This window comes from Paroedura picta, chromosome 18 (genome assembly GCF_049243985.1).
Source record: "Paroedura picta isolate Pp20150507F chromosome 18, Ppicta_v3.0, whole genome shotgun sequence".
NCBI classification, from domain to species: Eukaryota; Metazoa; Chordata; class Lepidosauria; order Squamata; family Gekkonidae; genus Paroedura; species Paroedura picta.
This window is the reverse complement of record NC_135386.1, coordinates 5,475,971-5,502,761: the sequence shown is the minus strand read 5'-3', so window position 1 is coordinate 5,502,761 and position 26,791 is coordinate 5,475,971. Positions and strand designations below refer to the sequence as shown.

The 26,791-nt window shown below is 48.4% G+C and overlaps 1 protein-coding gene across 5 annotated transcripts in view; it reads right to left on the bottom strand.

Annotated features, from left to right (window-relative positions):
• ZNF609 (zinc finger protein 609) overlaps positions 1-26,791 on the bottom strand; it is an 86,969-nt gene that overhangs the window by 49,748 nt on the left and 10,430 nt on the right. For 3 of the 5 annotated variants that reach the window (XM_077318234.1, XM_077318238.1, XM_077318237.1), the window contains exon 2: positions 18,487-19,369. In XM_077318234.1, the coding sequence (XP_077174349.1) occupies positions 18,487-19,230 (744 nt within the window). In that variant the 5' untranslated portion in view covers positions 19,231-19,369. Of the gene's footprint in view, positions 1-18,486; positions 19,370-21,085; positions 21,464-24,653; positions 26,368-26,791 lie in introns of those variants that run through there. The other 2 variants (XM_077318236.1, XM_077318235.1) reach the window with 2 other exon arrangements.

Here is a 26,791-nt window from a genome sequence, read left to right as displayed (position 1 = left end):
GCGAGACTGCAGTTAGGTAGCTTACTGTATTTATTTGGTAGTATTTCCTCCTGCTTCCATTTTTGTCTCAGTTAGACCGTTTACACACTGGGAACTTCACTGCCCCAGTTGCCGTGCAGGAGCACAAATCGGGGGCAGATGAGGCACACCAGGCCAAATGCTCCCCCATGTGGGTGCAGGAAGACGTGGGGCAATCTGCCACGTCTAAAACTCCAGCCTGCAGCCTGGTGTGAAACCTCCAGTGCATAAACAGTCGAAGAGACCCCAGGCAAGACCAGGGCCTGCAAGTTCCAAAGGTGAAAGGGGCAAGTTACTGCTGAACGCAAGACAGCTGGCAACCACCCAATTCACTGAGCCAGGGGTGTTCGCACAGAAGAGAAAAAGAGCTTAGCGTTGCCCAACAACTGAGTCTCCAATAAATCCCTCCTAGCTACGACTTGCGTGTGATAAAAAAAATATAAGGAGGGGCTTGCTAGCGGACGGCTTCAAGCGACTTATGAGAATTATTAGACTTAGTTCTGGTGCTGGAGGCAGTGCAGGCAAAACATGATTGGGAAGGGGGGGGTGCAAAGACAGAAGTGCAAAATTAAACAGGAGCCCAGTGGCACCATAAAAGCCTAACAAGATTTATTCCAGCATCAGTCTGAGTCAGAGCTCACTTCATCAGATGCACGGCGTGCCTGTACGTAGCAGGTATTGATACTCAACAGAAAAAGGGAGGTGGGGAGATGTTACGAGGAGAGGCCAGGGTAATGTGAAGAGCCAAGCAAAAGCGCACAGTCTGGTTTGCAAAAGGAAGGCACCGTGGCTTGCATAAATTATGCAGGATTTTTGAAAAACAGCCACCATGCTAATCAAGGAAGCCTATTAGGCAGGAACCCTTCCCAGACTATCGTGCAGCATTAGGAGCAGCAAAGCATTATATATACGAAGAATAAAAGGCATGCAATGTTCCCAGTCCCAAGGTACTGGCATTTAAACTGGAGATTACACAGCAAACACCGAGGGATGTGGACAACGATGATTCAGCACAAGGGACTCGACGTTGCCTGGAGAAACTGTTAGGAGACAGGGTGCAGAATGAATAGACAAGAGAATTATGTCTATTCGTGCCCTGGGGGCACGAATGCTAAAGAATCTGCCCAGTTAGGTCATGTTTCTGCACTGGCCACAGTGGACTACGCAGCCCAACAAACTCAGGGGGCCAAGAGGAAGACGAAAACCACATCAACCAATAGCCTAATCTAGTGTTCATCTTTCTCTAGAAAGCAACAATTCCTGATCTACAGACCACTGACATACACACTCCTTCTGATTTCAGTGCCATAGCAACAGTTTCTTAATTGCTTTGTACTGAAGGCTGCTGGATATTGGGGTGACTGAAGCCTACATGTTCTCTCTAGACTGGGGTGGAAGGAACCGCACCTATAAGCATGACCTTCTCCAAACGGTCCCCATAAGGACCCTTGATTGCTCACATTCTCTGGATGCATTTTACTAAAGGTATTCCTCATCCACAGGAGAGCATGCGTGATGCAGTCCATGCAGCGATATAAGCAGGCTGCTTTGCCCTTTTGTATTAAGCCTTTTACAGTGGGGGAGAGGGGAAAGGAATGATTCCGCAATTAATCGGACTTGTCAATGCTGCCGGGCCTGCTGCAAAGAAATGCAAGCCGTGCAGGAGACAGGGCACCAGAAGGAACAAAAGACGCCCTTTCTCAGCACCGCCACGCACCCTCTTGCTGCGGGGAGACGGTAATGGGCAGCTCGAGCCCTGCTGACTGATAACACACTGGCGTGGAGATTGGTCGCTACATCCTGCAGATCAGTGGGTGAGAGAGGCGGGCAGCTGATCAGGGCTGAAGAAACCGCTGCGTGATGGAAGAACGGGCTTGCCAACCGTCACTTGGCCTATTTGGTATGGGGGCAAATTGGTTTAGCAGCTGTCATGAACTTCATTAGCTTTCACGCTGGCACTGAGCTCCAGGGGAAAGTCCACACCGTGCCCTGCTTTGGTCCTGGGAGGGTTAATGCAAACAGTACTTATGACTGATGTTAAGTCAAATGCATTTTCCTCTGTTTTAACCCCTGATAAATATCGGCCGCACGGAGGAAGAAACAAGGAATGGGGGCTTTCTTCAGACCTTCTGAATCGCTCATAGCTTGTTCCCTCCTGAAAAAGAAAATCCTAAGGTAAAATAAATACAGTTGCCCCCTTGGGCCATCCAGGCAGGCAAGAAGATGGTGATCAAATCACAGTTCCATATATGAATGAATGAATGAATGAATGAATGAATGAATGAATGAATGAATGAATGACTCACAGGATAAAACAGAATGATGCAGCCTCTCTCAAACTCTTCCCCCCCACCCCATCACTCACATAGTATCAAACCAAAAAGGTGTCAAGCTTTCCACTGAAAAAAGGGGGAGAGAGGAATTCTAAGGAATTTCTCCAACCCAAGATTTGTGTTTCATTCTAGGAAAAACAAATAATTTTCCCCATTAGCCACGAACCAGCTGTTGAAAGCTCCACTGGGCACTTAAGGAGCCTTCTGCCAATAATCATAAATCTATCGTTAAAATGCCATTATAGTCCAATTCCAGGACAGATCAATTTGCTTCTAGAAATTCTTGGCCCCAGAACAAGAACATCTAACAGCAGCTACACTAACCTTTCCTGCTCTACCCCAGCTGACTTTTCCAACAGATCTGACACAAAGAGCATGCTTATTTCAGTCTGCGCATGGCTCACAGTTCCCTAAAAAAGATTTGACAGGAGTCCCCCCCCCCCCCCGCCTCTGCTCTTACAGGAATCCACAGAAGAAAGTTTGAGCCAAGGGGCACCTTTAAGACCAACAAAGTCTTATTCAAAGTAAAACCTTCACTGGTCTTCAAGGTGCCCCTGGACTCAAACTTTGTTCTGCTGATTCAGACAAACACGGCGACCCACCTGAATGTATCTTCACTGTAAGCCGCTTTGAGCCTCCTTCGGGGAGAGAAAAGCAGCATATAAGAACCAACTTTGCTTCTTCAGTAACCTCAGGGCTCTCTCAGCCTCACCTCCCTCACAGGGTGTCTGTTGTGGGGAGAGGAAAGGGAAGGGGATTGTAAGCCGCTTTGAGACTCCGGGGAGAGAAAAGCAGCATGGAAGAACTCACTCTATTCTGGAGTTCTTTTTGCTGGCCAACACTCAAAAGCAAGAACGGTTATTTAGCCACCTGAAGTTTGCCGGCAAATCTCCACCTAACTGAAAAAGCTAACAAAAGCAAAGAGTTTTTACGATAGAAGGGAACCTGAAGGCCATCTTCTATAATGTGCCATACTGAGGGGAAGCATTTTCATACTCTCATTCCCGTTGATTAGAAGAGTAACCCACGAGACTTAAGCCAAAACGACCGCTAAGGAGTTGCTTACTGAAATCCTCCTCTACTTGCCTACGGCTCTACCACAAGGGCCGTTTTCCGAAGGCCAAGCGGCAGCTTAAAAGGCTGAGCGGCAGCTCCAGACGCCACAGCAATTACTGCAACCACAAGCCCATCCACTGCTGTTTTCCATCTCCGTAGCCAAAACATGAAGCAAAATGGATGTTATCTGGGGGCGACGCTGCCTTCGATACCAAATCCCCTTGCAAACCTCAGATGAGGAACACAGTCCTTATTCTAGGTGAGAGGGGGAAACCACAAGTCCTGGGGCAAGCAAGTTGGCCCCAAACACACCAGCATGCAAGTTGGGCCTTGAAGGCTTGCCCAAGCAAACTGATCAAAACTCTGGTTAAAAAAACAAAAAACATACAGCCCTCCCATAAAAGTCTGCGATAAGCATCTACACGCATTAGTTTCCCCATGCCTCAGCATCTAATCTGCGCACTCTGGAGAGGCAGTGTCATATCCATCTGCAGCAGGAGAACAGAGAAGAGGCCAGGTTTTTAATTAAGCGTTCGAATTCCTCCCGGTCTCATCAAGATGGAAAGGTACAGGTTTCTGAAGCTCTCCCACCCCACAAGAAACCTGCACAGCATCGAAGATTAATAGCCACTTCTGAAGGGGCCATAAATACTGAACACAAACGCTTCCTGTGCCTTCATGTGCTAATACCAAGGAAGGTCTTCCTGCTAGAAAACATGGGAACAGCAAACAGAGCTCTAAGCCCTCCAAACGTGTTCTCCAGATCAGCCGGTCTCCCCAGGGAGGAGAGGAAAGACGCTGCTGGCCCACATGCCGGCTCTTATTTATGAGTCTGCTGCCACCTCAAAGAGCCAGTTGGCGCGCTGCCCAGCCTCTCCCTCCAAGATCCTTTTCAGGCTTCAAAATGGGGCTTCCCGGGCCTTCCAACAAGAAGGCTCCTAGCCCAGACGCTCTTCTCAATGTAACGGCTTGGTCCTTGCTGGGGAACCCTGACATTCCATAAGCAGAGTTGCCCTTTTCCCCTCATGCAGGTCTGCTTAGCAGGCTGGGAGGGAAGGCAGGGCTGCGAGCGCACAATTTAATTGTACAGGAAGGATCCTGCGCTCTGGCAGCAAACGCAAGCCAAGCCTACAGTATTTCCAGACTCGGAACACAGATCTAACACAATGCAAATTTGGAAAGCGTTTCAGTAGAGCTTTTTTCCATGACCTTGGACCCAAAGGGCAGAACCTACGGTCCCAATAAAAATCATTCCGTTTGCCGCAATTTCAAAGAGATACGCTTCCTGTCCCACCCAACGCTGGAGACAGATTGGAGCAATTTGCACACCTTGCCATAAACTTTCCCACCTGAGCTGTCTTACCTGAGAAGGAAGGCCGCTTACGAACAAGACAGCCAGCTCATTCTGAAGCAAACCGCTTCCATCTGCTGAACAGATGTTGAGGGGATGATCCCCTGGAACAAAGAACAGCGGAACCCAACCACGTGCTGTGTGGTTCAGGCAAGCGGCTGCTCTTGTTCAGATTTTGCCATTAAAGGGGCAGTCAGCAAAAAGTAAAATGTAGTTCCTCTCTCCAGTGGTCCCAGGAGTATACCATACAGCAAAGCAGATGAAGCTAAGCAGTTCTGGGTCTGGTTGGCTCCTATGTAGAAGAATGCCCTTGGAAGGCTGGGAAAGAACCAGAGAGAAAGATTTGGGTAGATGAAGTAGACACATAAGAATGGGATACATTCAAATCATTTGAGGTTAAGGTTGTCATTTGGAGGAGGGCAGGATGCTGTTCCCATTGGCTGCAGAGGAAAGGACGCGCAGTAATGGGTTTAAACTACAAGTACAACGATATAGGCTAGATATCAGGAAAAACATTTTCACAGTGAGAGTAGTTCAGCAGTGGAATAGGCTGCCTAAGGAGGTGGTGAGCTCCCCCTCACTGGAAGTCTTCAAGCAAAGGTTGGATACACACTTTTCTTGGATGCTTTGGGCTGATCCTGCGTTGAGCAGGGGGTTGGACTAGATGGCCTGTATGGCCCCTTCCAACTCTATGATTCTATGATTCTAATCCTTTTGAATGTAAAACGTAGACAATATATGTTGCGTATGAAAGGAATAAGAGCCTGGTGTTCAACGGATGCCGCTCAGGCTTCTGGGAAGGATTCTCTTCTTGTCTCTTGTTTTGACTAAGATTTTGTTGAGCGATTCACAAAGATAGTCTGCCTGCCATGCTCTCACCTCCAAAAGATTTCTGGCAGCTGTTCCTGATACTACCGCCCTGGTTGAGAAGGTAAAGGAATCCAGTGTAGCTTTGGCTAGGAATGATTTGATTGACACACGCTGTCAGCCTAGAGTTGTTTTCCGGGATAAGTTGCTATGGCTGCCCTGGAGACGGTGGACACAGTAGTAGAAGCCCTGATAGCTGTGGAGGTAGCTTCGTGTGCCTTCTTCAAAGCAAGAGCAACTATCAAGCCCACTGGATCTCCAACATGCTCTTTTCCATCCTCCTAGAAAGCCAGATGAATGGAGTGCCATGTCTGATGCGTCCACAAGGGGTACTTGCGTAGGAAATTAGTGAATGCAGCTTTTTAATCAACCGCAAAAAGTGCGTGTTAGAAATGGGACGTGATCACTCCGCTTTCTATCTGTCTTTCAAAGAATTCAGGCAGAGGAAAACTCTTTGGGCCTGGGGTTATGCTAGGAAATTATTATCTGGGTCTGTGATTGGGCTCAGTTCCAGTGGACTGCTCCTCTGTTACAGGAGGCTCCTTAAGATCTAAGGCTGCTGACGATTTGAAAATTAAATGCTGAAAATCCTCTGCCTTCTGGAACCTGAATCTTGCCATCCTCATCCCGGTCAGAAAGAAGGTTGCCCCTCCTCCCCTTTTGTTATCGTCAGAGGATTTCTCCATATGCATTAAAGGGCTGGATCTTCCCTTCTTCCTGGCTACTTTAGTCAGCCAGGCAGTATAGCCCCTGGATGGAAGGACCTCCCCATGTTCTTCATTGTCTTGGGGGGAAAGACAGGGGTGGAGCTGGAAGCAAGTCTAACTGTTTGCAAAAATGGGCAATTTCCTGCCTCATGGTGTGCCTGATACAAAACCTCAGGAGGGAGGTTGAAGGTTCCAGGAGCACATACATTGTGCCACTCCTGGATCCTGCTCTGGGGCCCCCTGAGACCTTGCCTACATGGCTTAAAGAAGCAAAAGGTGCGGCTGCATCCAGAGAAGAAGCACTTGCAAATGGCTGCCCCCCCCCCCCCCCCAGGATCAGTCTTTGTGCCTCTGTGGCATTCTTGTCTAGTGCTCAATCTCTTTTGGACACACTTTGGCTCGCAAGGAGACCAAACCCGATGCGGTCAGAAGTGTCATGCTTCTGGTGGTGATCGGTGCCTCCAGATCCCTTTTGAAAAGGAATCCATCGTCTGTGACCGATCTGGCCATTTTAAGCACTCCAGAGAGTATACTGTAAAGGGCAGGCAAAAATGGCTGCCACTCCCTTCTCAAAAGTGTGCTCATTTCTGTTTTTTCTGTCTTGATTTAATGTACAGATCCATCCCTAGGTAAAGGCTGGACTATATATGTCACAAGCTGTAGGGCTTAGCTATGCCTTTATGCCAAACCTATAAACAAAGTATTGCTTTCAGACAGATAGTTTACTTGCTGTGTTTTCTCCTGGAACCCTACCAAAACCTGCTAAGCTATCACACCAGAAATATTTGTTCCCTTTTCGAGACTGGGTTTAAGCTGACTCCGATCCATGACTGTTTTTACTTATTAAATCCAGATGCTGACCCTTTAACCCTTCAGCTTGGGTTGGGGGGGGGGGAATCAAGCTTTATCTCAAACATTACAGATCACTGTATCTGGCACACCTCAAGTGGAACATCAGTAGAAAAGCCATAAGGTTTCTGTTACAGATACTTGTGTCACTGAGAGTGCGATGATCCACAGGTCTCCGTCACTACCTAAGGCGGCAGAGATCTGCTACGCTTGACCTTGGCTCAGCATATACGTCCCAGTTGACCATTCCTGTTCTCCAGGAATCCTATGCATAGAAACAGGGTACTGCAGGCAAAGGATACCTGGCCTTATTTTCCCTCTTTAATCCTCTCTATTGCCATACCTTCATGATTCTGCTCCCTTTTCACTTTTGAGTCAGTCGGCCGGGGCATCACCATGGACGAGGACCCAAGCCACTGACCACAACCACGCCACAGAAATAAAATGGAAGGCAGAGTATAGGCCAGGGATAGGCAAAGTGCAGCCCTCCAGATGTCCATGGACTACAATTCCCATGCGCCCCTGCCAGCAAACATCTGGAGGGCCACAGGTTGACTACCCCTGCCTTATGGCACATATTTTGGGAATTGTAGTCCATGGACATCTGAAGGGCCGCAGTTTCCTGGCCTAAAGAATAAGATTCTCTTCCTGCACGGCAGGGGCAGAGCCTATACAAGAATGCCACGGTTGTCAAAATAGCCACCAAATAAGCAACTAAAGCTTTTAAACCTCACCTTTATCCTTCTGTGTCGTACAAATGATGAACTGTGAATGGCAAATCCCTGCATAATGGCAGAACATCTCCTCCAAGGGCAGGAGCGTGTGGGCCTGCCATTCACTCTTCACTTGGCCACTTATGATGGTCTCCGGTAAGGACCTACGCTATGAAGATAAAGCTGCCTGGATTCTCTTCTTCCCCCTTTTACCTTTGGAGAGCAGCTGCCTCTTAAAGGTTAAAAGCCATTCAGAGCCAGAGCTCACCTTGAAAGATTGAAACAAGGTTGTGAGTGGGGCTCTCTCTTGCTCGCTACCACATTAGAGTCGGTTTCCAGGCTAAAAGACACGCTCTCCCCTAAGCACAAAGGATGAGCCTGGTTTGGATCGCCTCCCTTCTTCCTGTCAATACCTGGAACTGAAAAGGGAGAAGCAGTGAACTTCTGCCTGGAATGTATAGCAGCCTCTTTCTTCCCCTTGCAGCCCTGTTCTAGGTATTTATTTGTTTACATTTATACACCATCCTCCCCCGAGGCTCAGGGTGGTTTAGGTGGTACATGAAATAACTACATCCAGCTCATTTTTCACATACTGAATAGAACAAACAACAACAGGGGTAATGCTAATAGTAACAGTGGTATAAACATTTAACAGAACGATAATCAAACAGGTCCACGGTTGTCCAGGTCAGGTGCAAGGATTCCTGGGAGGGAGGTTCAGGAGACCCAGAAGGTGTTGCTAGTTCCAGTCGACCTCAACCAAAACCCCGGGGGAGGAACTCCCTTTTGCAGTTCGTGATCCCAGTACTGGCCCATTTCTCAGATAGGGAAAAGGGCACAAATTTCCCTCCTTCCATCTCCTGACATATGAAGCTCTTCTTCCATCCAGTTTGGTGTAGTGGTTAGGAGTGCGGACTTCTAATCTGGCATGCTGGGTTCGATTCTGCGCTCCCCCACATGCAGCCAGCTGCGTGACCTTGGGCTCGCCACGGCACTGATAAAACTGTTCTGACCGAGCAGTGATATCAGGGCTCTCTCAGCCTCACCCACCCCACAGGGGGTCTGTTGTGGGGAGCAGAAAGGGAAGGTGAATGTAAGCCGCTTTGAGCCTCCTTCGGGTAGGGAAAAGCGGCATATAAGAACCAACTCTTCTTCTTCTTCTTCTTCTACCCAACATCCATTGGCAAGTAGACTTGTGGGAGGGGACGGAAAGGAAGAGAACAAAAGCTATCTGACTTAATGGTTGTCAGGAGAACTTGGATGCTTTGCATTATCAGTGCAATGACTTCAGAAGGCAAGATGCAGATATACACAGCATCACATTAACCAGCCTGCAAACCGTTGAAAACAAAAATTAAAATGGTGAGTGATGCCACCTCCAAGAGAAATTGCCTCTCAAGTCGCAGGAGAAGGAAGAGGCATCACTGAACAGAGCTGGATGGTTCCACTCGGGGCTGAAACGTGGGGCTAGACATTGAAGGGCAACAACTGAACTACGTGCAAATCGGAAATATTAAATAGGTTTCCCACACTGACGCACACTGCCGGCCCCCCTCCTCCTCATACGAGTCGGATGCTGAAAAGGACTGTAAAAAAGAAGGCATTTCTTCGTGATCTTCAGTCTTAACCAACCTTCAGAGGCAACTGCAGTCAAATCTAGCAATTAATAAGCAGCATGCTCGTGTGTGTGTGTGTGCGCACACACACAGACACACACACGCACACACTTCTCTCTCTGGGAGCTAAATGTCAATGGTTTAAAGCAAGGAAGTCCAATTTCCTCCATTGTAGCTCTTGACATGCTGGCAGCGTGCCATGCGTTTGCCTCGCTCCTCGGAGGACAGTAAGGAAATGATTACTCTGGTTTGCAAGTCTTGTCTCTCCCCCCCCCCACCTCAAAGGCAACCCTGTTGGTAGCTCTGGGGGCAGCTTCTTTGAACTCAGTTCAGACAGGGAGACCACAGTGGAAGCAGCAGAGACACAGCAGCTGCTAGAAAGCTCTCATACGGAGGCCTATTCCCCCAGCATTGTCTTGAGGAACGGTGCTTGCTTTCAAGTCAAAGCAAAAAAATCAGCCCAAGCAACAACCCTGAGGAAGTAACTGGAGTCTGGAGTCTGTGGACACGGACGGCCCCACTTCCTGAGCCTGATTTCACGCAGGCTGTATGTTTAGTACCGGCATCACCTTGTCCTTCCATCAACGATTCTAGAAGCAACAAATTGGTTTCTTTGGCCGTTTTTAATGCGCGACATACACGGGCGTACGAGTGTAGTCTTGTTCACAAGCTTTGTTCCTCCCACAACACACCTCAACGAGTACATCTTGGAAGTGAGGGGAAGCTCTGACGCTTGTTTTTTTGGGGGGGTACAAGTGGACACAGATTTGCTTGTATACAAGGACAAGCTCTCCTGTGCGCTGGAACACTCTGTTGACTTGACAAGCCAGCTTGGTGTAGTGGTTAGGAGTGCGCACTTCTAATCTGGGTTCGATTCTGCAGTCCTCCACATGCAGCCAGCTAGGTGACCTTGGGCTCTCCACGGCACTGATAAAGCTGCTCTGACCGAGCAGGAATATCGGGGCTCTCTCAGCCTCACCCACCTCACAGGGTGTCTGTTGTGGGGAGAGGAATGGGAAGGCGACTGGAAGCCGCTTTGAGACTCCTTTGGGCAGAGAAAAGCGGCATATAAGAACCAACTCTTCTTCTCTTCGATATTTGGCACTCTCTTTGATATGACATCCATGGGCCACCGTAGCCACTGGTTCACCTCATAGTAGGAGAGGTTACCCCCCGGTGAGCTGCTCAGCAATAAAATGCACCTGCCTGCCTGCCCTCTAGCCAGCTTCCTGGCATTCCCAGGCAGCACTAGAGCAACTGCACCTGGAGCTTCTCAGCCTTTAGTCTTTCTTTGGGATATGGGAGAGAGGGAGATAAGCTTGAATGTAGCTGCCACAGTGCTGCCCTTTGTTTCCTTGGTGGCAAAACTGTGGCTCTCCAGCTGTCCATGAACTACAATTCCCATGAACCGCTGCCACAGTTTGGCCACCGCTGGATTAGGGAATAAATACAGCAAGCAGATGGGCCAATTTAAATAACCAGGTGGGGGGATGGGGTGGGGTCAACCTAAAGCACTGGTTTAAATTAAACCATCCACTGGGACTTCACAGACCAATTATCCATACTAATTGTTTGATTTAATCCCAAAATGCACTATTAGACCATTTACATTATCCAGGCTGTATACGTTATGCCATTTTACAGATGGTTACTTTTTTTTTTAATTACGTACCGATCTCAAACGAACAGCTTTGCTGCTAGTATATAATTTTACTTGGGATGCGATATTTTACACAGACCACATGCTTTTATTAAATGACATAACCTTAAAGGTTAATGTTTCATGTCTGTAACAGTGCCCCCAAACTCTCTAGGGAGCCCTTAAAACTTTTAAAAATTAGCTAAACAATACTAGCTAACCGTACAAAAATATGCTTATTGCGGCCTTTATTTATTACCTACCGCGTTCCTAGCCCATCTTTCTTCCGTACAGATTGTCCCCGGGGGACTTCCCATCTAGCCGCTGACCATGTATTATTGCTGATATTCAGCAGAGTTGCTGTATCACCTGCCTTCAAACTAGACCCTGAGGCCCTCTGCATCTTCGCACGATCTCCATGCTACGGACAGCTATGATTCCAGAACTCTTCTCATTCAAGACTCTGAGCAGACCAATTTATTTTCATAAAACAGCCAGAAAACAAGGCTTGCAAATATTCCAAATGGAGCAAACAGCAGTTGGGCTGTAAAAAGTTTACGAACAGGCGCATAGCTGATCCCCTAGATGGGCACAGGACATGACCCTGTTAAGAGATCCAGAGTATAGCCCCTTCCTGAGTTGGATTCTAGTAGCAGTAATGACTTGTTAATCCCTGGCCCTTTTTGTTGTTATGGGCTTGATACTGGAGTGGCACAAAAGGTCATCTCCGCTCAGCTGTTACGCTCATAATTTTTTCAGTGACTGACGTTTAGAAGGGTCTCTTTTCCATCACAAGTATATTTGCACAGAAAAGCAGTCTTTAACTCAAGGATATTGGATAGAAGGCCACAATCCTAGTCTTCAGAGTTTGTGGTGGCTTTAACATGCACGTTTCCATATTTAATTCGAACCCACCTACTTTGAAAGAGAAGCCTCTTGTGGCGCAGGGTGGTAAAGCAGCTGACATGCTGTCTGAAGCTCTAACCATGAGGCTGGGAGTTCGATCCCAGCAGCCGGCTCAAGGTTGACTCGAGGTCGGTGAAATGAGTACCCAGCTTGCTGGGGGGGGGGGGTAAAACAGTAATGACTGGGGAAGGGAATGGCAAACCACCCTGTATTGAGTCTACCAAGAAAACGCTGGAGGGTGTCACCCCAAGGGTCAGACATGATTTGGTGCTTGCGTAGGGGATACCTTTACCTAACTTTGAAAGAGGAGAGAGGGAAATGTGCAATATTTTTTAACCTGATTTTCATTTCTTTTTTAATTGCTACTACACACTCTGACAAGCCAAGGCAGGGAGGGGAGAAGAACAAGAATGGCACGGATGCTGCCACAAGGAGTTGCCAAGATTTTCGGTTAGCACCCCCGCCCCCGCCCCCCCCCCCCATTTATCATTTGCTTGGCTACGAAATCAGTTCCCAGGAAGAGTTTTTCGCTGCTGCCACAGCCCTCTTCACCACGATGGCAGCTGCCTGGCATTCCTCGGCGGAAAGCGAGACACAGGGATCACACAGAGCTGGCTGCTGGCACCGCTCCTGCCCAATCTGGCTTTCAGCCCTACAGCCACAGAAGCAGGTGGCTGGCTGGCTGGCTGGCTGGCTGAGCAAGGAGGGAGGGATCGATGACTGCAGAAACTGCCTTAGGGATGAGGTGCCACACTTGTTGGCCCCCGTCCCACCTCAGGCTCCTCCTCAGCTCTCCCTCAAAGAAGCGCTCATGCCAAGGCTCCTCCTCCTTCCTATGACCACCTCTGTACTCAGTTGTACAGAAGAGGGGGAGACAACTATTCAGGAGAGTGAGGCAGAAGGTGAGATGCTTGCCTTCAAACAACTTGCAGGGCTGAATTAACTGGCCTTCTGACAGCCAATTTTAGATCTGACAGCAATCTCCAATGGTCTAAAGCAGGGGTAGTCAACCTGTGGTCCCTCCAGATGTTCGTGGACTACAATTCCCATGAGCCCCTGCCAGCGTTTTCTGGCAGGGGCTCATGGGAATTGTAGTCCATGGGAATTGTAGTCCATGGACATCTGGATGACCACAGGTTGACTACCCCTGGTCTAAAGCTACAATGATGACTACAATTGAAGTCCGTGAACATCTGGAGGACCACAGGTTGACTACCCCTGGTCTAAAGAACTCTTTCAGGATTCCAGTGCTCCAAAGACGAGCAGAAACGCCAAGAAGAAAAACTCTCAAGAGATGGCAAAACTCCCCAGACTCACAAAACAGGCTCAGAAGAAGGCCCCCTGCAGAGGACCCTTCTGCTCCCATTGGCCTTTTCTAAGTTTTGGGTGGAGGAATCTCTGTTCTGCAAGGCATGCAAGTGATACGCAAGCTGGAGACTGTCCAGACCACTTTCCCACCTGGCCACACCTGGCCACACCTACAAGGGGAGGATGCTCGTGACCCAACGGCCATGACATCATTCCCCTTTCAGGAGCTGAAAAACACGCTATTTCCTCACGGTTAACGCTTCCAGTGGCATACCTATTCTGCTCAATCATATCTGTATAAGTGGAAGCAGGAATAAGCTAGCTACACAAACGCTGAAAACCTTGGCAGAGCACGCAGCTGAGAATCCGAGCTGGACAAAAACATGCCCTGGACGGACGGTGCCAAAGTCTTGTGTGCAATGCCCGGGCCCTCTCTTCCTCCTCAATTACCGCCTGACTGCACCTACAAGAGGTTGCAGAATAACAGCTGCGGGATCTGCAGCTCTGCCTGAGAAGGTTCCCAAAGCCCCTCCCCTTTCGGCATGGAGTAACAGTGCCCCAGTTTCTCGTCCCAATGGGCGTGCCCCCACCCCGACTGACACAAAGCCAGAATAGGCATTGAACAGAGGGAAGCAGTTTGATTGCTGCGCTCTTATCCTGCACTAAGGCAGGCAAGCAAAGCAGAGGATGCTGACGGGCGGATGGAGCTGCTGGCCTGCGCCTCCCGCCCCTGCAGGCGCTACGGGAGCTGCTGCCACGCAGCAAAAACCTGCCACTTAATGCGCCATTATCAGAGGAAGCAGCTCCACAGTCTGAGCACCAGCTGCTCCCAGCTAGACTCCAAGCAGACAGAAGGAAAAAGATGAAGGGGCTACGCAACAAAGGCCAGCCAGCCAGCCAGCTCGCTCGCTCCCTACAAGGAAGCTTTGCCTCTCCAAGCTTCCAGTGACTACAAAAAGGGCAGCTTCAAGGAGAAGTGCACAAAACACGCTGGCTTCCTGGCGTTACAGCCGCAGCCATTCCTGAACCATAGGCCTGCTCATTAATGCAAATGCACCGAAATTAGGAGACTGCAGAGGACAGATCAGTGAGTTGTGGCATTTAACATTTGCTGCATCTTCCGATCGCCCTCCCTCCAACCAGAAAATACACTCCAGGCATCGTCTTCCACAAAGGGTCCTCCCTTTTTGCCTCGAATATTTCCTGTAGGAAAGACGGAGGAGGAAATTGCCAAGCCAGGAAGAGAGGACTGGCAGGCACAGAAAGGACTGATCACCCACTCAGTTCTCCCCAGGAAATGTGCTCCAACCTCAACATTAGCGAGTGGGGGGAAATATGGGGCTGGAACGCATTATAGGCTTCATAACTGGTTCCATCATTGAAGCCTGCTTCCCTGCCTTTTTGCTTTCAGTGCCTTCTGTACCATATACCCAACATTGTGATTCGGACGTAAATCCACCTGGTGCTGGAGAAGACGACAATCAAGCTGTACCCTGCTGGGGAAATGCATTTACCAAGAGGGACAGATATGCAGTTCGATTCTGGCTAGAGAATCTCCTACAAAGTGGATCATGAATTTTACCTTCCTTCCTCATCCAGGGGTAGTCAAACTACGGCCCTCCAGATGTCCGTGGACTACAATTCCCATGAGCCCCTGCCAGCATTTGGGAATTGTTCATGGGAATTGTAGTCCATGGACATCTGGAGGGCCGCAGTTTGACTACCCCTGATCTAGCCAATTATAAGTCCTACAGTTTGCCAAGGGAACACGTAGATCTTGAAACACCATCCACTCTTGCTACTCTCAGAGGAAAGCAACGGGCAGACTTCCCTGCTTTCTTGTAACTGATCCAAGGAAATGCAGAACAAGGCAGATACGAAGTCTGACTCTCTAGCTTCAAAACCATGTGTGAACTATCCTTCAGTCTCTGCAGTGTCTTCTGGTTGCATCATCTTTCAAAGGGCTATGCTCCCCAAGCCTTCGGGGAAATAGCCTCCCAGACAAATGAGGGCAGTGTCATTGTTACTTTTTAGGAAAGCCTGTCAAATAAGTCCTTTTCAAAACAGCTGTTTCTCAGGGAAGCAGACCGAAAGGGGTGCGGGGGGAGTGTGTGTGTTGGGAAACAGACCTGAATGCTTGTGGTGATTACCAAAGTTGACATTTTGAGGTCCAGGTTGGCAAAATCAGCTCATATATGTAGTCTTTCCTGCTGTGTATTGTTTGTAACTTTTTACTCCTATGCCTTATGGCACATATTTTGTGAGCTGCCCTCAACATGGCAGAAAGACAGGTTTAAAGGTGTCTGAAGAAAGGGGGGGGGGAATAAAGTGCATGTGACCCAAGCAGCTTTTGAATATAGTATTTCTTGTGGGACAAGGCTGTCCTCATACTTTTCATGGCTAGGGATAGCTGGTGGCGATCACTAGAAGCGTGAGGTTAAGACCACAGTTGGTTTTCATCTGAGCTGGGATTCTGACAAGAACACCTGAAACGGTGTAGGATCCTTCTGCTAAGAAAGCAGCTGTTTTCCAGATCTTGCAGGCATCACATTTACTACATATTGCTACTTCCGTTCTTCGAAGATCAACTACTGCACAGTCCCATCACTGTAAAAGATAATTGGGTGCCATGTTCAAACAGACCTACCTAACCGTTATCAAACTCCAGGATTCGTCCCAAAAGCAGGGTCAGGCTTGGGATACACATACACACAGAAAAAAAAAAACATTTACAAACAGCAATTAAAAAAAAATTAAGCTAAAACATTTACCTATACGTGCTGGCTGGCGAAAGAAGAGATGTAAGCACCCGGGTCCTGTTTCCGTAAGTAATGGAAGGTATATGCGAATGCAAAGAAGCTCTGATTTACATCTGACTTTATTTATCGTATGGCATGTGTGGTATATAGTCAGGAGCCCCAAGGACTGTCTGGCAGCCAGGCAAGGGACATTCAAAGGTGCTTTGCCTGCCTCTGCATAATGAGCCTAATGTGCTTTGGAGGAACTACCTCCCGAACCCTTGGGGGTCTCCCATCCAAATATTAGTCAGGGTTGGAAAGACCTCTTCTTTCAGACACCCCCAACACTGCCACAGCCCCCTGTCAGGTGGATTACAACCTAAGTGCAGCGCAGCCCAAAATGTCACAACCATAGACTGGAAGCAGAAGAGGAGGGACAGATTTCCTTATGTGTTCTAGCACATGAGCACCCGAGAGATGCAAAGGTTTCTGTTATTAACTCTAAACAGGAATACGGTTCAATTTTGCAAGCTTCTTTTGCCTTCAGAATCCAAGTGAGGCATCTTGATGGCACTTTAGAGAAATAAATCTCAACTGCTTTGTAAAAGCGTAATCAAGGCCTCCAGCCCCCTTCGTAACTTGAAAGTGAGTGTTCAGAAGCCCTGCCACTCGCATACCTTAAGGCTCAAGTCCTGTTTTTCCCATTCTGTATGCAGATGAATGTCACTTTCTTGCCACACTGGCATCCAAGGGGTTGCAACACTCTTTAGCTTTAGTTTTTATCTCCAGAAAGGAACCTCCTTGTTTCATATGAGCCAATGAATCCTGCACAAAGGTCAGGAGAGGCATTCACTCATTTGTCTCCAGGGCCCATCCGTATATACCTGGATTCTGGAAGTAACAGCAATGAACCTGATAAGAGCATCATCAGCAATAGCGATCTGGACACCTGCGGTTATAACCTAAAAAGCTCCAAAATAGAGAAACCACAGTGAGACCATAGGGGGGAGATCAACATTCACCTGGTCCCGTCAGTGCTCACCTGTATGGAAGGGTACGACTAGCACCTCACCTTATTGCAGAGAACAGTTCCTTCGACTATTACAGGAAGAATTCAGGGACTAGATGTGCAACAGCAAGTGACTGTAATACGTTATAAGGACAAAAATGTTTTAACAAAACTATGTTTGAGTTCTGAGACATGTAATATGTCAATCTCTTTCATTATATACCTCATTAGAAACAACTGAGTATGAACAGGTGCAGTATCACAGGTGTGCTGGAAAGATGCAGGGAAACCTGGTTTGACACTATGTGATGCAACCAAGCTACTTTATCTGCTCATGCCTTCTGTTTTTATTTTTTTCTCTCAGCCAAAAATGATTCAATATCCTCCAAACAACCATGATGAGCTGCTGTCACAAAGCAGACTAGCGTCCCTATGGACCCACAACATGACGGGGAATGTACACATCAATATGGGGAGCAACCAGCGGGTTGCAAATGAAAAAAGCAAGAGCAGAATTTTTTTTAGAAGTTGCATAAAGCAGAAGGAAATTTGTGCTTGTGACTCCATCAGTCACCAGGCTCTTCTTAAGGAGACAAAAACAAACCAACAAGCTTGCAAACCCAATGGAAAGCCCAAAAGAGGCAAATTAGACATCGACTTAAGAAAATAAAAAGGATATAAAGTTCTGAGACACACAGGCCAGTTAATCAAAAGGGCTTCATCGTACCAAACCTTACTTGCATAGCTTCAAAAAGAATGTCGTGCCCTACAGCCCACCTTCCCGTTGTAACCCTAGGAAATCTTCTGGCACCCTCTGGAGGGTACCTGCCCTATAGAGCAGGGATAGTCAACCTGTGGTCCTCCAGATGTCCATGGACTACAATTCCCATGAGCCCCTGCCAGCATTTGCTGGCAGGGGCTCGTGGGAATTGTAGTCCATGGACATCTGGAGGACCAAAGGTTGACTACCCCTGCTATAGAGAACGGAAAACTACAAGGCCAGATGTGTTGTGTCCTATATATATAACCTACTGCTGACAGACCACAATCCCAGACAGGGCATGGGTTTGAAAAAGAGAAAAATCAGCACCATCTTCCAAAGGAGACGCAGCAGCCGGCGTTGTCTGAAAATGTTCCTTTCCACATCTTTTAACATTGGCATGTACACCAACTGAGTCCCAGTGAGTAAGAACCAGCCCTTAATTCCTACTCCTAGCTGGCAACCGAGCCAATAGTAAGTTATGCGGCAATGCATCTGCCCAGTTGCAATGAGGCACAACCGTGTGTGTGTGTGTGTGTGTGTGTGTGTGTGTGTGTGTGTGTTAATGCCCCAACACCATCCCCATTTCCAGGCCCAACCTCCAGCCCAGTCTTACCTTCTCCGATTTCACCTTCTTGAGCTGCCGGCACTCTCCGTCGCCCTCTTCCAGCTCTGATTTAACTCCCAAGGGGTTGAGTGCAGATCCTGTGTCAATAGCTATACTCCCAAGCTGCTCGGCAGCAGGCTCTGATCCTTGGCCCCCATCGTACTGCCCAACCCTGACTGCCAAGGCAAGAGGCTGAAGCACCCCGGGCTCCTTCTCTGCCGGAGCACCCGCACCCTCAGTCCTTTCCTTCTTGCTCTTGGACGAACTACCCTCCTTGTCCTTCTTTGAGGTGGCCACGCTGCGAGAAGCCTTGGCCGGTTTCTCCGAGCCCTTTGGGCCAACGGCAGCCACCAGGCCGCCAGAGTTCGCACCGTCCCCAGGGCGCCCCTGAACGTCCTTCTTTCCACTGGTCCCTTCGCTTGCCGGGAACAGAGAGGATCCGGGCGCAGCCTTGCCGCTGTCCTTGCTGCTCTTGCTCCGCTTGGATTTGGATTTACCTTCCTTGCCCTGTGGGCCTGGCACCGGAGTCACAAACTTGATGTTCTCGGGCAGAGTGGCCACAGCGTTCGGCGCCGGAAGCCCCACCTCCTTGGAGCCCGACATTTCCAATTTCTGCTGGTCCTTCTCCAAGTCCGCGTCCAGATCGATAATCAGATTCCCTACGCCAATGTCCCACTCGTCCCCACTGTCATATGTCTCAACTGGGTTCGCGTCGACTCCTTTCCCTCCGGAAGCTCCACTGCTCAAGGACATCTTAGAGTTAACAACCCACCTCAAGGTTCAAGGCCGTTTCCTGCTCCCTCAGCCTTCGGGGGGGGGGTATGAAGTAGCAGCTTCAGCTATGTGCTCAAACCTCCAATGGTCATCGTGCACCCAGGCGACAGCATCATTGCTGAAAGGGAGAGTGAGAACAGGGGTTACACCATGGCTATGTGAAAATCCACGACCAAAATGCACAAACACAGGCGTTATTTACTTATACTCCTCCATCCTCCTGTAGAACTCAAGGGATTCCAAACAGGCTCCAACCCAGGTACTCACTTGCCTAACTTCAGCACAATCGCTTTACATTCGCCTTCAGACTCAGAAAAGTGCAAAAAGACAGTTGAGTGTGTGCCGAGAGGCAGCTTGGTGTAATGCTTAAGAGTGCAGACTTCTAACCTGTTTGACGCATGTAGCACGGGTGACCTTGGGCTCGCCACAGCAATGATCCAGCTGTTCTGATATAGCAGTAATATCAGGGGTCTCTCAGCCCCACCTACCTCACAGAGTGTCTGCTGTGGGGAGAGGAAAGGGTTTGTAAGCCGCTTTGAGACTCCTCTGGGTAGAGAAAAAGTGGCATCTAAGAACCAACTCTTCTTTTTCTACTACTTGCTTGCTTCACATCCTTCACCCACATCACAGGGCCTAGGATCCAACGCCTTGAGGTTAAACATGGCCGCAAGCAGGGAGGATCACCAACCCGTCGCTGGGCTAGAGCTCAGCACCATTCTGAACCCCAACCCATGCTAAACCAAAACACCGAAATTCAAATTCAAGCCACACGCATGCTACTAAAACTATCTCCGCCTCCGGGCTGACCAGTCAAGAGAAACCCAAACTGACATGTACGGGTTTGAAGCATGCAGCAGAGATGCACTTACAGGCTGCATCTAAAGACGGAAACGCATCGGCAGGAATGGAGGAGAGCGGCTTTCAATGCACTGTCCTCGGCTGATTATTAAGAGACCAAAAAACATGATCTTCGTGAAGCCTCTTGTATGCCGGGTATTTCCCTGGAGGCTATGAAGCAGCAAGTCAAAGTCACCTCACAAGATAAGTATGTGGCAATTACATTTACAAGAGGTAATTAGCACATGAAACAGCATTCCCCTTAGCCAGCCAAGCCCCAGCTGAGGATGGCCGCAGGAAGGCTCTACTGTGAAACCCGGGGCCGCCCCTCCAGCTGTGGCTCTTGTATGTTATTGTCCTCTGCTTCTCGCCATCAAGCACTGGAGGAAGACGATCTGTGTGGCGTTGTCTTATTGATGGGAAACACTGAAAGCCAGCAGCCCTCGCCTTTTTCCTTAAAGAATCCTTTCCTTTTACAAACGGAGAAGACAAACAAGCAGTGTGTGTGTATCCAGAGAGACAGGTATGCTGTAAAATGCTGGGGATTCATTTAGTCGACTGCAGGAACCGGACTCTTTTTTAAAAATCCATTCCCTACAAACACCCCCACCCACACATTATGCGTTGCTAACAATCCCTCTCCCCCCTCCCCTCCTCAAGCCACAGGTCATAATGAGGATTCTGAATCTGTGAGCCAAGTGCTTGGCGGGTGATCAGGAAATAAAATACACGACTTCTCATCTTAACAGCAGAGAAAGTGCAAAACCAGGAGATGACACGCAGCTGCAGAGCCAGCAACGGATTTCAAAAGCTGCAGTGCCTTCCCCTCCCAGCACTAAACCATAGCTTAGCGCTGCCTACTTGCTCTGGAAAGATCTGGATGCTTGACTTTTTAAGAGCTACTGTCATTTTTCCAACTGAGATGAACAGCAACCTCCTTTCCTTACATGGTCTTGCCTGGAGGACGATCAGAGCCGTGTAATGACTGATAACTTACCTCTCTTTGTCACAAGTGCAACCGGGAAGGCTACCACAGACAACAAAGTAAGCCCTCACACACACATCTGAGAGCTCTTGAAGATTCGGCTACCTCATGGAATTTCTTTTCTCCTAAAGGGATCCAAGATAGAGACTGTAGAGCACAGCAGTACAATTGTGTCATATAAAAAGAGGATCCAGTTTTTGCAGTCCGATGCTCAGATATAGGCTATGCTCGTCCACAGTGTACTAATAATTACACTGTCAAGGGTTTACTTTCACAAGAGTTTAGGGTAGTCCCTAGCGCCTTCCTTTGATACATTCAGATAAAAGTCTACTGGTCTAGTACCGTAATAATAAAGACTTGGACTACAAGTTCCAGAAGGCAATGCTCCATTATTGATGAAAGTATAAGGCAGCAGTGGCCAACCTGTGGCTCTCCAGATGTCCCTGGACTACAATTCCCATGGGCTCATGGGAATTGTAGTCCAGGGACATCCGGAGAGCCTCAGTTTGGCCACCCCTGGTATGAGGCTTTCGAAGGAAATGTGTCCTGTGAGCAGCTAGCATAGCATAACTGCAAGTCATTCTGAATAACGGCCGTTCATTCTCTTTGGCTTTCCAAAGCCTGGATTTTGGACTTTGCTATAAAGTAGGATTAATGAATTGGTTCCGTGCTCTTCTGGAGGTGGTGTTTGACAGGACTTCAGCCATGGCTGAACACACAGACACTAGCATTCGCGAATTTACAACAGTAACAGGGGGGGTAGAAAAACTATCCTGGCAAACAAATGCACACAGGTTCCACAGTAGAACAACACTGGCATTTATCAAATGTTTAATAACTACACTCACACCTGTGCCTTATTAATAAGCAAAGGTGCAATATACAATTATACCTCTTAAACCAGGTCTGCCACAGTGGTCAAAAACTGCCAACTGACTGTTTTATATCTGTCAAATGTTATATATAATGTCCTAGGAAGCCAAGAAGGCTGCCATGTAGGTGGTGGCCTTACCTTAAAAAAAAAATATTTCATTACAGTGCCTCTTCCTTAGCAAGGGCAAGAGAGAGAACTGCTAGTTCTTAGCAGCGCAATCATCTGGGGCAAAGCTTAGCACCATAGCAACTGGCCATCCAACATGATGGCAGGCATTTTCAAACAGGAAAAACAGGCAGATGGCAATCTTCACACAACTTAAAAAAAAAACAGCTCCCAGGATGGTGGCTATTTCCGCGAAACATGTTGTTGGAAGTTACAAGTGAAATCCAGTGGGGGAAGACCTGTTGACTAAACCGCTTATGTTTTATGCCTCAGTTTCCCCCCTCCAATGTGGATCCAAAGTGGCTTACAACGCCCCTCCGCCATTTTCTCCTCACCACAATCCCATGAGAGATGAGACTGAGAGCCACCAGCGCCTCAAGGTCACGCGGCAGAACGGCGGTTCAAACCCGGGTCTGCCAACACGGCCGCCATAATTGCCTTTTGTGGTTTCCCAATAACAGTAAATAAGCTTGCATTTGCTATTCCCGTTCATATAAAACCTGCTCATGCCTGGAGTGTCATTTGCTTTTCTTATCTCATGATGAAGTTGCAGCACAGCCCTCAGCGGAGCCACACCCCCTTTCCAAGGCCACCAAAGTCAATCAGCTTAGGATGTAACTCTCTTTAGCACCGGCCTGTGAATGCTTTTTAAATACACTTGACCTGCGTTTGACAAGAACTGGTCAGGTGGCCAAGCCTAGCTCACAGAGCCAGCAGAACTGCCCCACCAGCACTGTTTTTAAATTTATTTCTGCTATAATTCTCCAGCAACTGCTTGTATGGGTGTATATAAATAAGACGGCCTCGGCCATAAATATCACCAAGAGGTAGTCATGAGCTGCTTGCAATGCTGTTCATTTTGAAATGGGTGCATTTCTCAACTCAGGTTTCATCCCTATTTAACCCCAGTGGCTCGATGCCTGTGGCATTTACTCACTTTTATCCCTTGCTATCATTTATCTCTCTGTTCTCCCTCCCCCCCTCCCTCCACTGTTAAACATGGCACGCTCCTTGGGGCAGGGAACCATTCTTTATGGCTTATGAAACTCCATAAAGGAGCTCCAGGCGTTAAATATGGAAACAAAGAATTCACATGAACATTGCTCTCTCTTAGCCTAAAAGGTGTGTTGGAAGCAAGATGGGAGAGCTGTTTGACTACTGTAATAAACCCAACAGTTACAAGGGAGATGGTAAAGGCCATGAGCATAGTTAGCTTTCAAGGGGGATTAGACAGATGCATGGAGAAGAGGCCCTTCAATCTATTTATTAAAAACATTTATAGGCCATCTTACCAAACATGACTACCTGCCATGGTGACTAAAAGGGGGTTTCGTATACAGAGTCAGAAAGTTTCTGCATAATATTTATTTATTTATTTAGATTTTTTTATACCGCCCATTTCTTTGCAGCTCTGGGCGGTTTGGGACACAGTGCTCTTCACCCTATATGCCCTGTTCCTTTGACCTTTTGATTGGTTGGCTGCTGTAAACAAGGACGCTGGACTAGATGGACCGCTGGTCTGATACCGGCAATCTCTTGTTATGTTCTACCATCGACGAGGGACATCAGATTCTCCAGGCAAGTAAAGAACATTTAATGTAGAAAACGAACCATTCACAGGATGAGAAGTCCTACAGAATTGTAATATATGTTGCTTTATAGTACACGTTTTACGCCAAGGCCCAGCTGCAGGAGCCAATCTGGTGACCTAAGAGAGACACAAACCCTACAAGCAGTCACCTCCCTAATAAATCCAAGAGTTCAACTTTGGTATACTACAAGTCCCAGCACGCAGCTCTGTTACAAATTATAACAAACTGAGCACTGCATGCCGGGACATGCAGAAAATTCAAACCAGGTCCCCACATGGGAAACTTAAACAACCTATTCAGTCCTGGCACGCCGCCCTTCCGAACCGTATATTAGAGTGAAGAAGTAAAGGCACCTGGAAAGCGGGAAGGTATTAAAATCACATGCGGGGGAACCCAACCCAAGGGCAAAAGCCCTTCTCCATTTCCACCCTGCCACACAGAGCTCATCCACTGCACCACAGAGAGCACAAGCATCCGCTTGTCTAGCTGGAGAGCAGCCAATGAGGACCTTCTAAGAGAAACCATGGAACAGAAACAGACGGCTTCTCACTGGGAAAAGCAGCACACAGGCAGCGCCAGACATAAATCACCCAGCTCCATTAAGGGCTACAACCTCTATAAACCATGTCTTCGTTCGGAGAAGGAGCCCCTCATTAGAGACCGCATCTCAAGGTTCACTTTGAACCAGCAGCCCCTATCGAAATACCGCTAACAAATCTCACCAGGCGGTGCTTTAGATAGAAAGCCCCGGCAAGCAGATCAGCTTGAAGCCAAGAAGGCAGGTTTCTTTTGTGCCGCTCCAAGCCCAACCCACGACAGCCCGCGTTACTTGTGACCTTTTGCGGGGAAACGCGAGGCGGAGAAAACCTAATCAAGAATGATTCGACACTCAAAGGTGAATCGATTCCACTGGCAGTTTTAGGCGGCACATAAACAGAATGTCTCCTACCCGGGCGTTCGGATCGGCAGACCTCTGGGATTAGCCTCTTGCTGCTTCCAGACATGACTGACTGCAATTTTCACCCTGATTAACTTTCAGGAATGCCTGCACTGAGGAGCGGTGGAAAAACCTCCCGGACCAGGCGGCCTGCTCCAGCTCCGCAGCACGGCAGAGCTGAGAAGGATTTCAGATAACCGCTTGGCTTTACGGGGATCAGTCGGGAGACCGCAAGCGTGCCCTCTGGCTCCAGGCGGCCGTGGGGGAGATAAGTCAGGAACAATCACGGCAACTGGAGCAGAACGGGACAAAGCTAGGAGCAGCGATGCCTCCAGCACAGAGCAGACCCCTGCCTGGAAGGAACTCAGGATTGCTGTTTGTAAGCTCTGTTTAACCCCGTTCAGTCCTTTTAAAGCCCCTTCTCTTTCCCTCCCAGAGGCCGGCATGGAAACACGAGCAGCTGCTCCTCCCGCACTCTCCTGCTGGCAGCCAGCCCACGGCTTTCCTCTACACAGGATCCTTTTTTTGTTTCCTTTTACGACTGGAGAAACTCAGGGGGATGCATCTTGCTTTGCAGGGGAAACTGCAGCGCTCTCCGCTCTTCACACGACAAAGCAGGGCTCTCTCCAGCTGCTTTGTTTAGCTTGGGTTTAAAAAAAGAAAGAGAGAGAGAGAGAGAAAAAAAAAAGCCCTACTCCCATGTCTTTTTGTAGCCCTCTCCCTCCTCTCCAGTGATGAAAACAATGTTGAATGAAAGCCAGCTGGCAGCCAGAAGAGGAGACGGAGCAGGCGGCACAAAAGAGCTTCCTAACTGGCTGCTTTCGGTTCAAGGGATCGGGCACGGGGGTGGGAAATCTCTGCCTCTCCTTACCCCAGCAGAGCTTCCCTCCCCCATTGTCTCACCCGCCGAACAAGGAAGATCTTCTCAATTACATACAGGGTCCAAAAATGCTGCAACTTGCAGCCAGGTGTACAAGCAAAAGGCTGAATTCCTAACAGCACAATCAGGCGGGCTTATCCGTTACTTCTCTTCTACCAGCTTGGGTAAGGTCTGTGCAGCTAAGAAAGGAACTTGGGCAGGAGACAGCAGCTACGCAGCTGGAATAAAAGGGAGCCAGCTATCCCGCCTTCAATATGGAGGCACGCCTGGCAAAGACTACAGGTCCCAGCATGCTGTGCGATCGCTGTTCTCAACAGGAGGGGAAATGGTTGGTGGGAATCTTCAGAAGGCTGTACCTTGGAATGGAGAAGTCCAGACCACTGATAGCCTACAGATTCTTTTTAAATATGAAGGTCGTCACTATTTCTCACCAAATGGACAATTAGCATCTCAGGAAGGCGAGCATTGAATGAGCAGAAAAATATTTTACAGTGCTGGCTTTTAAAATCTTCACCGGGGAAGGAGGTGGTTTCTCGGTTAATTTCTACGCTTTGTTTCATGTTTTAGAAATTTCGTTCAAAAGCAGAAACCCACCAAGCAAACATTTTAAGATCAACAGTGAGCATCCGTACCTTCAAAAATACCGGTTTGTATACACAGACCTCTGCAGAAAGATGCAATCATTAAATTCAGAAAAGGCAATTTAAAGTCATCTAAAAATCAGCACTGCCCGGACCCAGATCTCCTTAGATCCTGGAAGCTAAGCAGGGCTGGTGCAAGCTACTATTTGGATGGGAGATTGCCAAGGAGTACCAGGGTCATACTGCAGAGGGAAGCAATGGCAGAAACCTCTGACCATCTCTTGCCTTGAACACAGTACAGCAGGGGGTAGTCAACTTGTGGTCCTCCAGATGTTCATGGACTACAGTTCCCATGAGCCCCTGCCAGAGTTTGCTGGCAGGGGCTCATGGGAATTGTAGTCCATGAACATCTGGAGGACCACAGGTTGACTACCCCTGCTCTACAGGGTTGCCACAGGTCACCTGTGACATGACAGCACTTCATAACTCCACCCGCCCTCCTCCTTCAAATTTATTCATTGACAATATATGCCCAAATGTTCTGGTGCTTGTGCCTGCAAGTAGCATGACGTTGTTGTTTTTTTTATGTCAGCGTCACTGTTACGCAACAGTCCTAGCAAAATAAACACAGAACTTCCAGGCATTGGAATCCCATTGTTTGCCAATGGGAATACTTCCAGCCTTGCTTA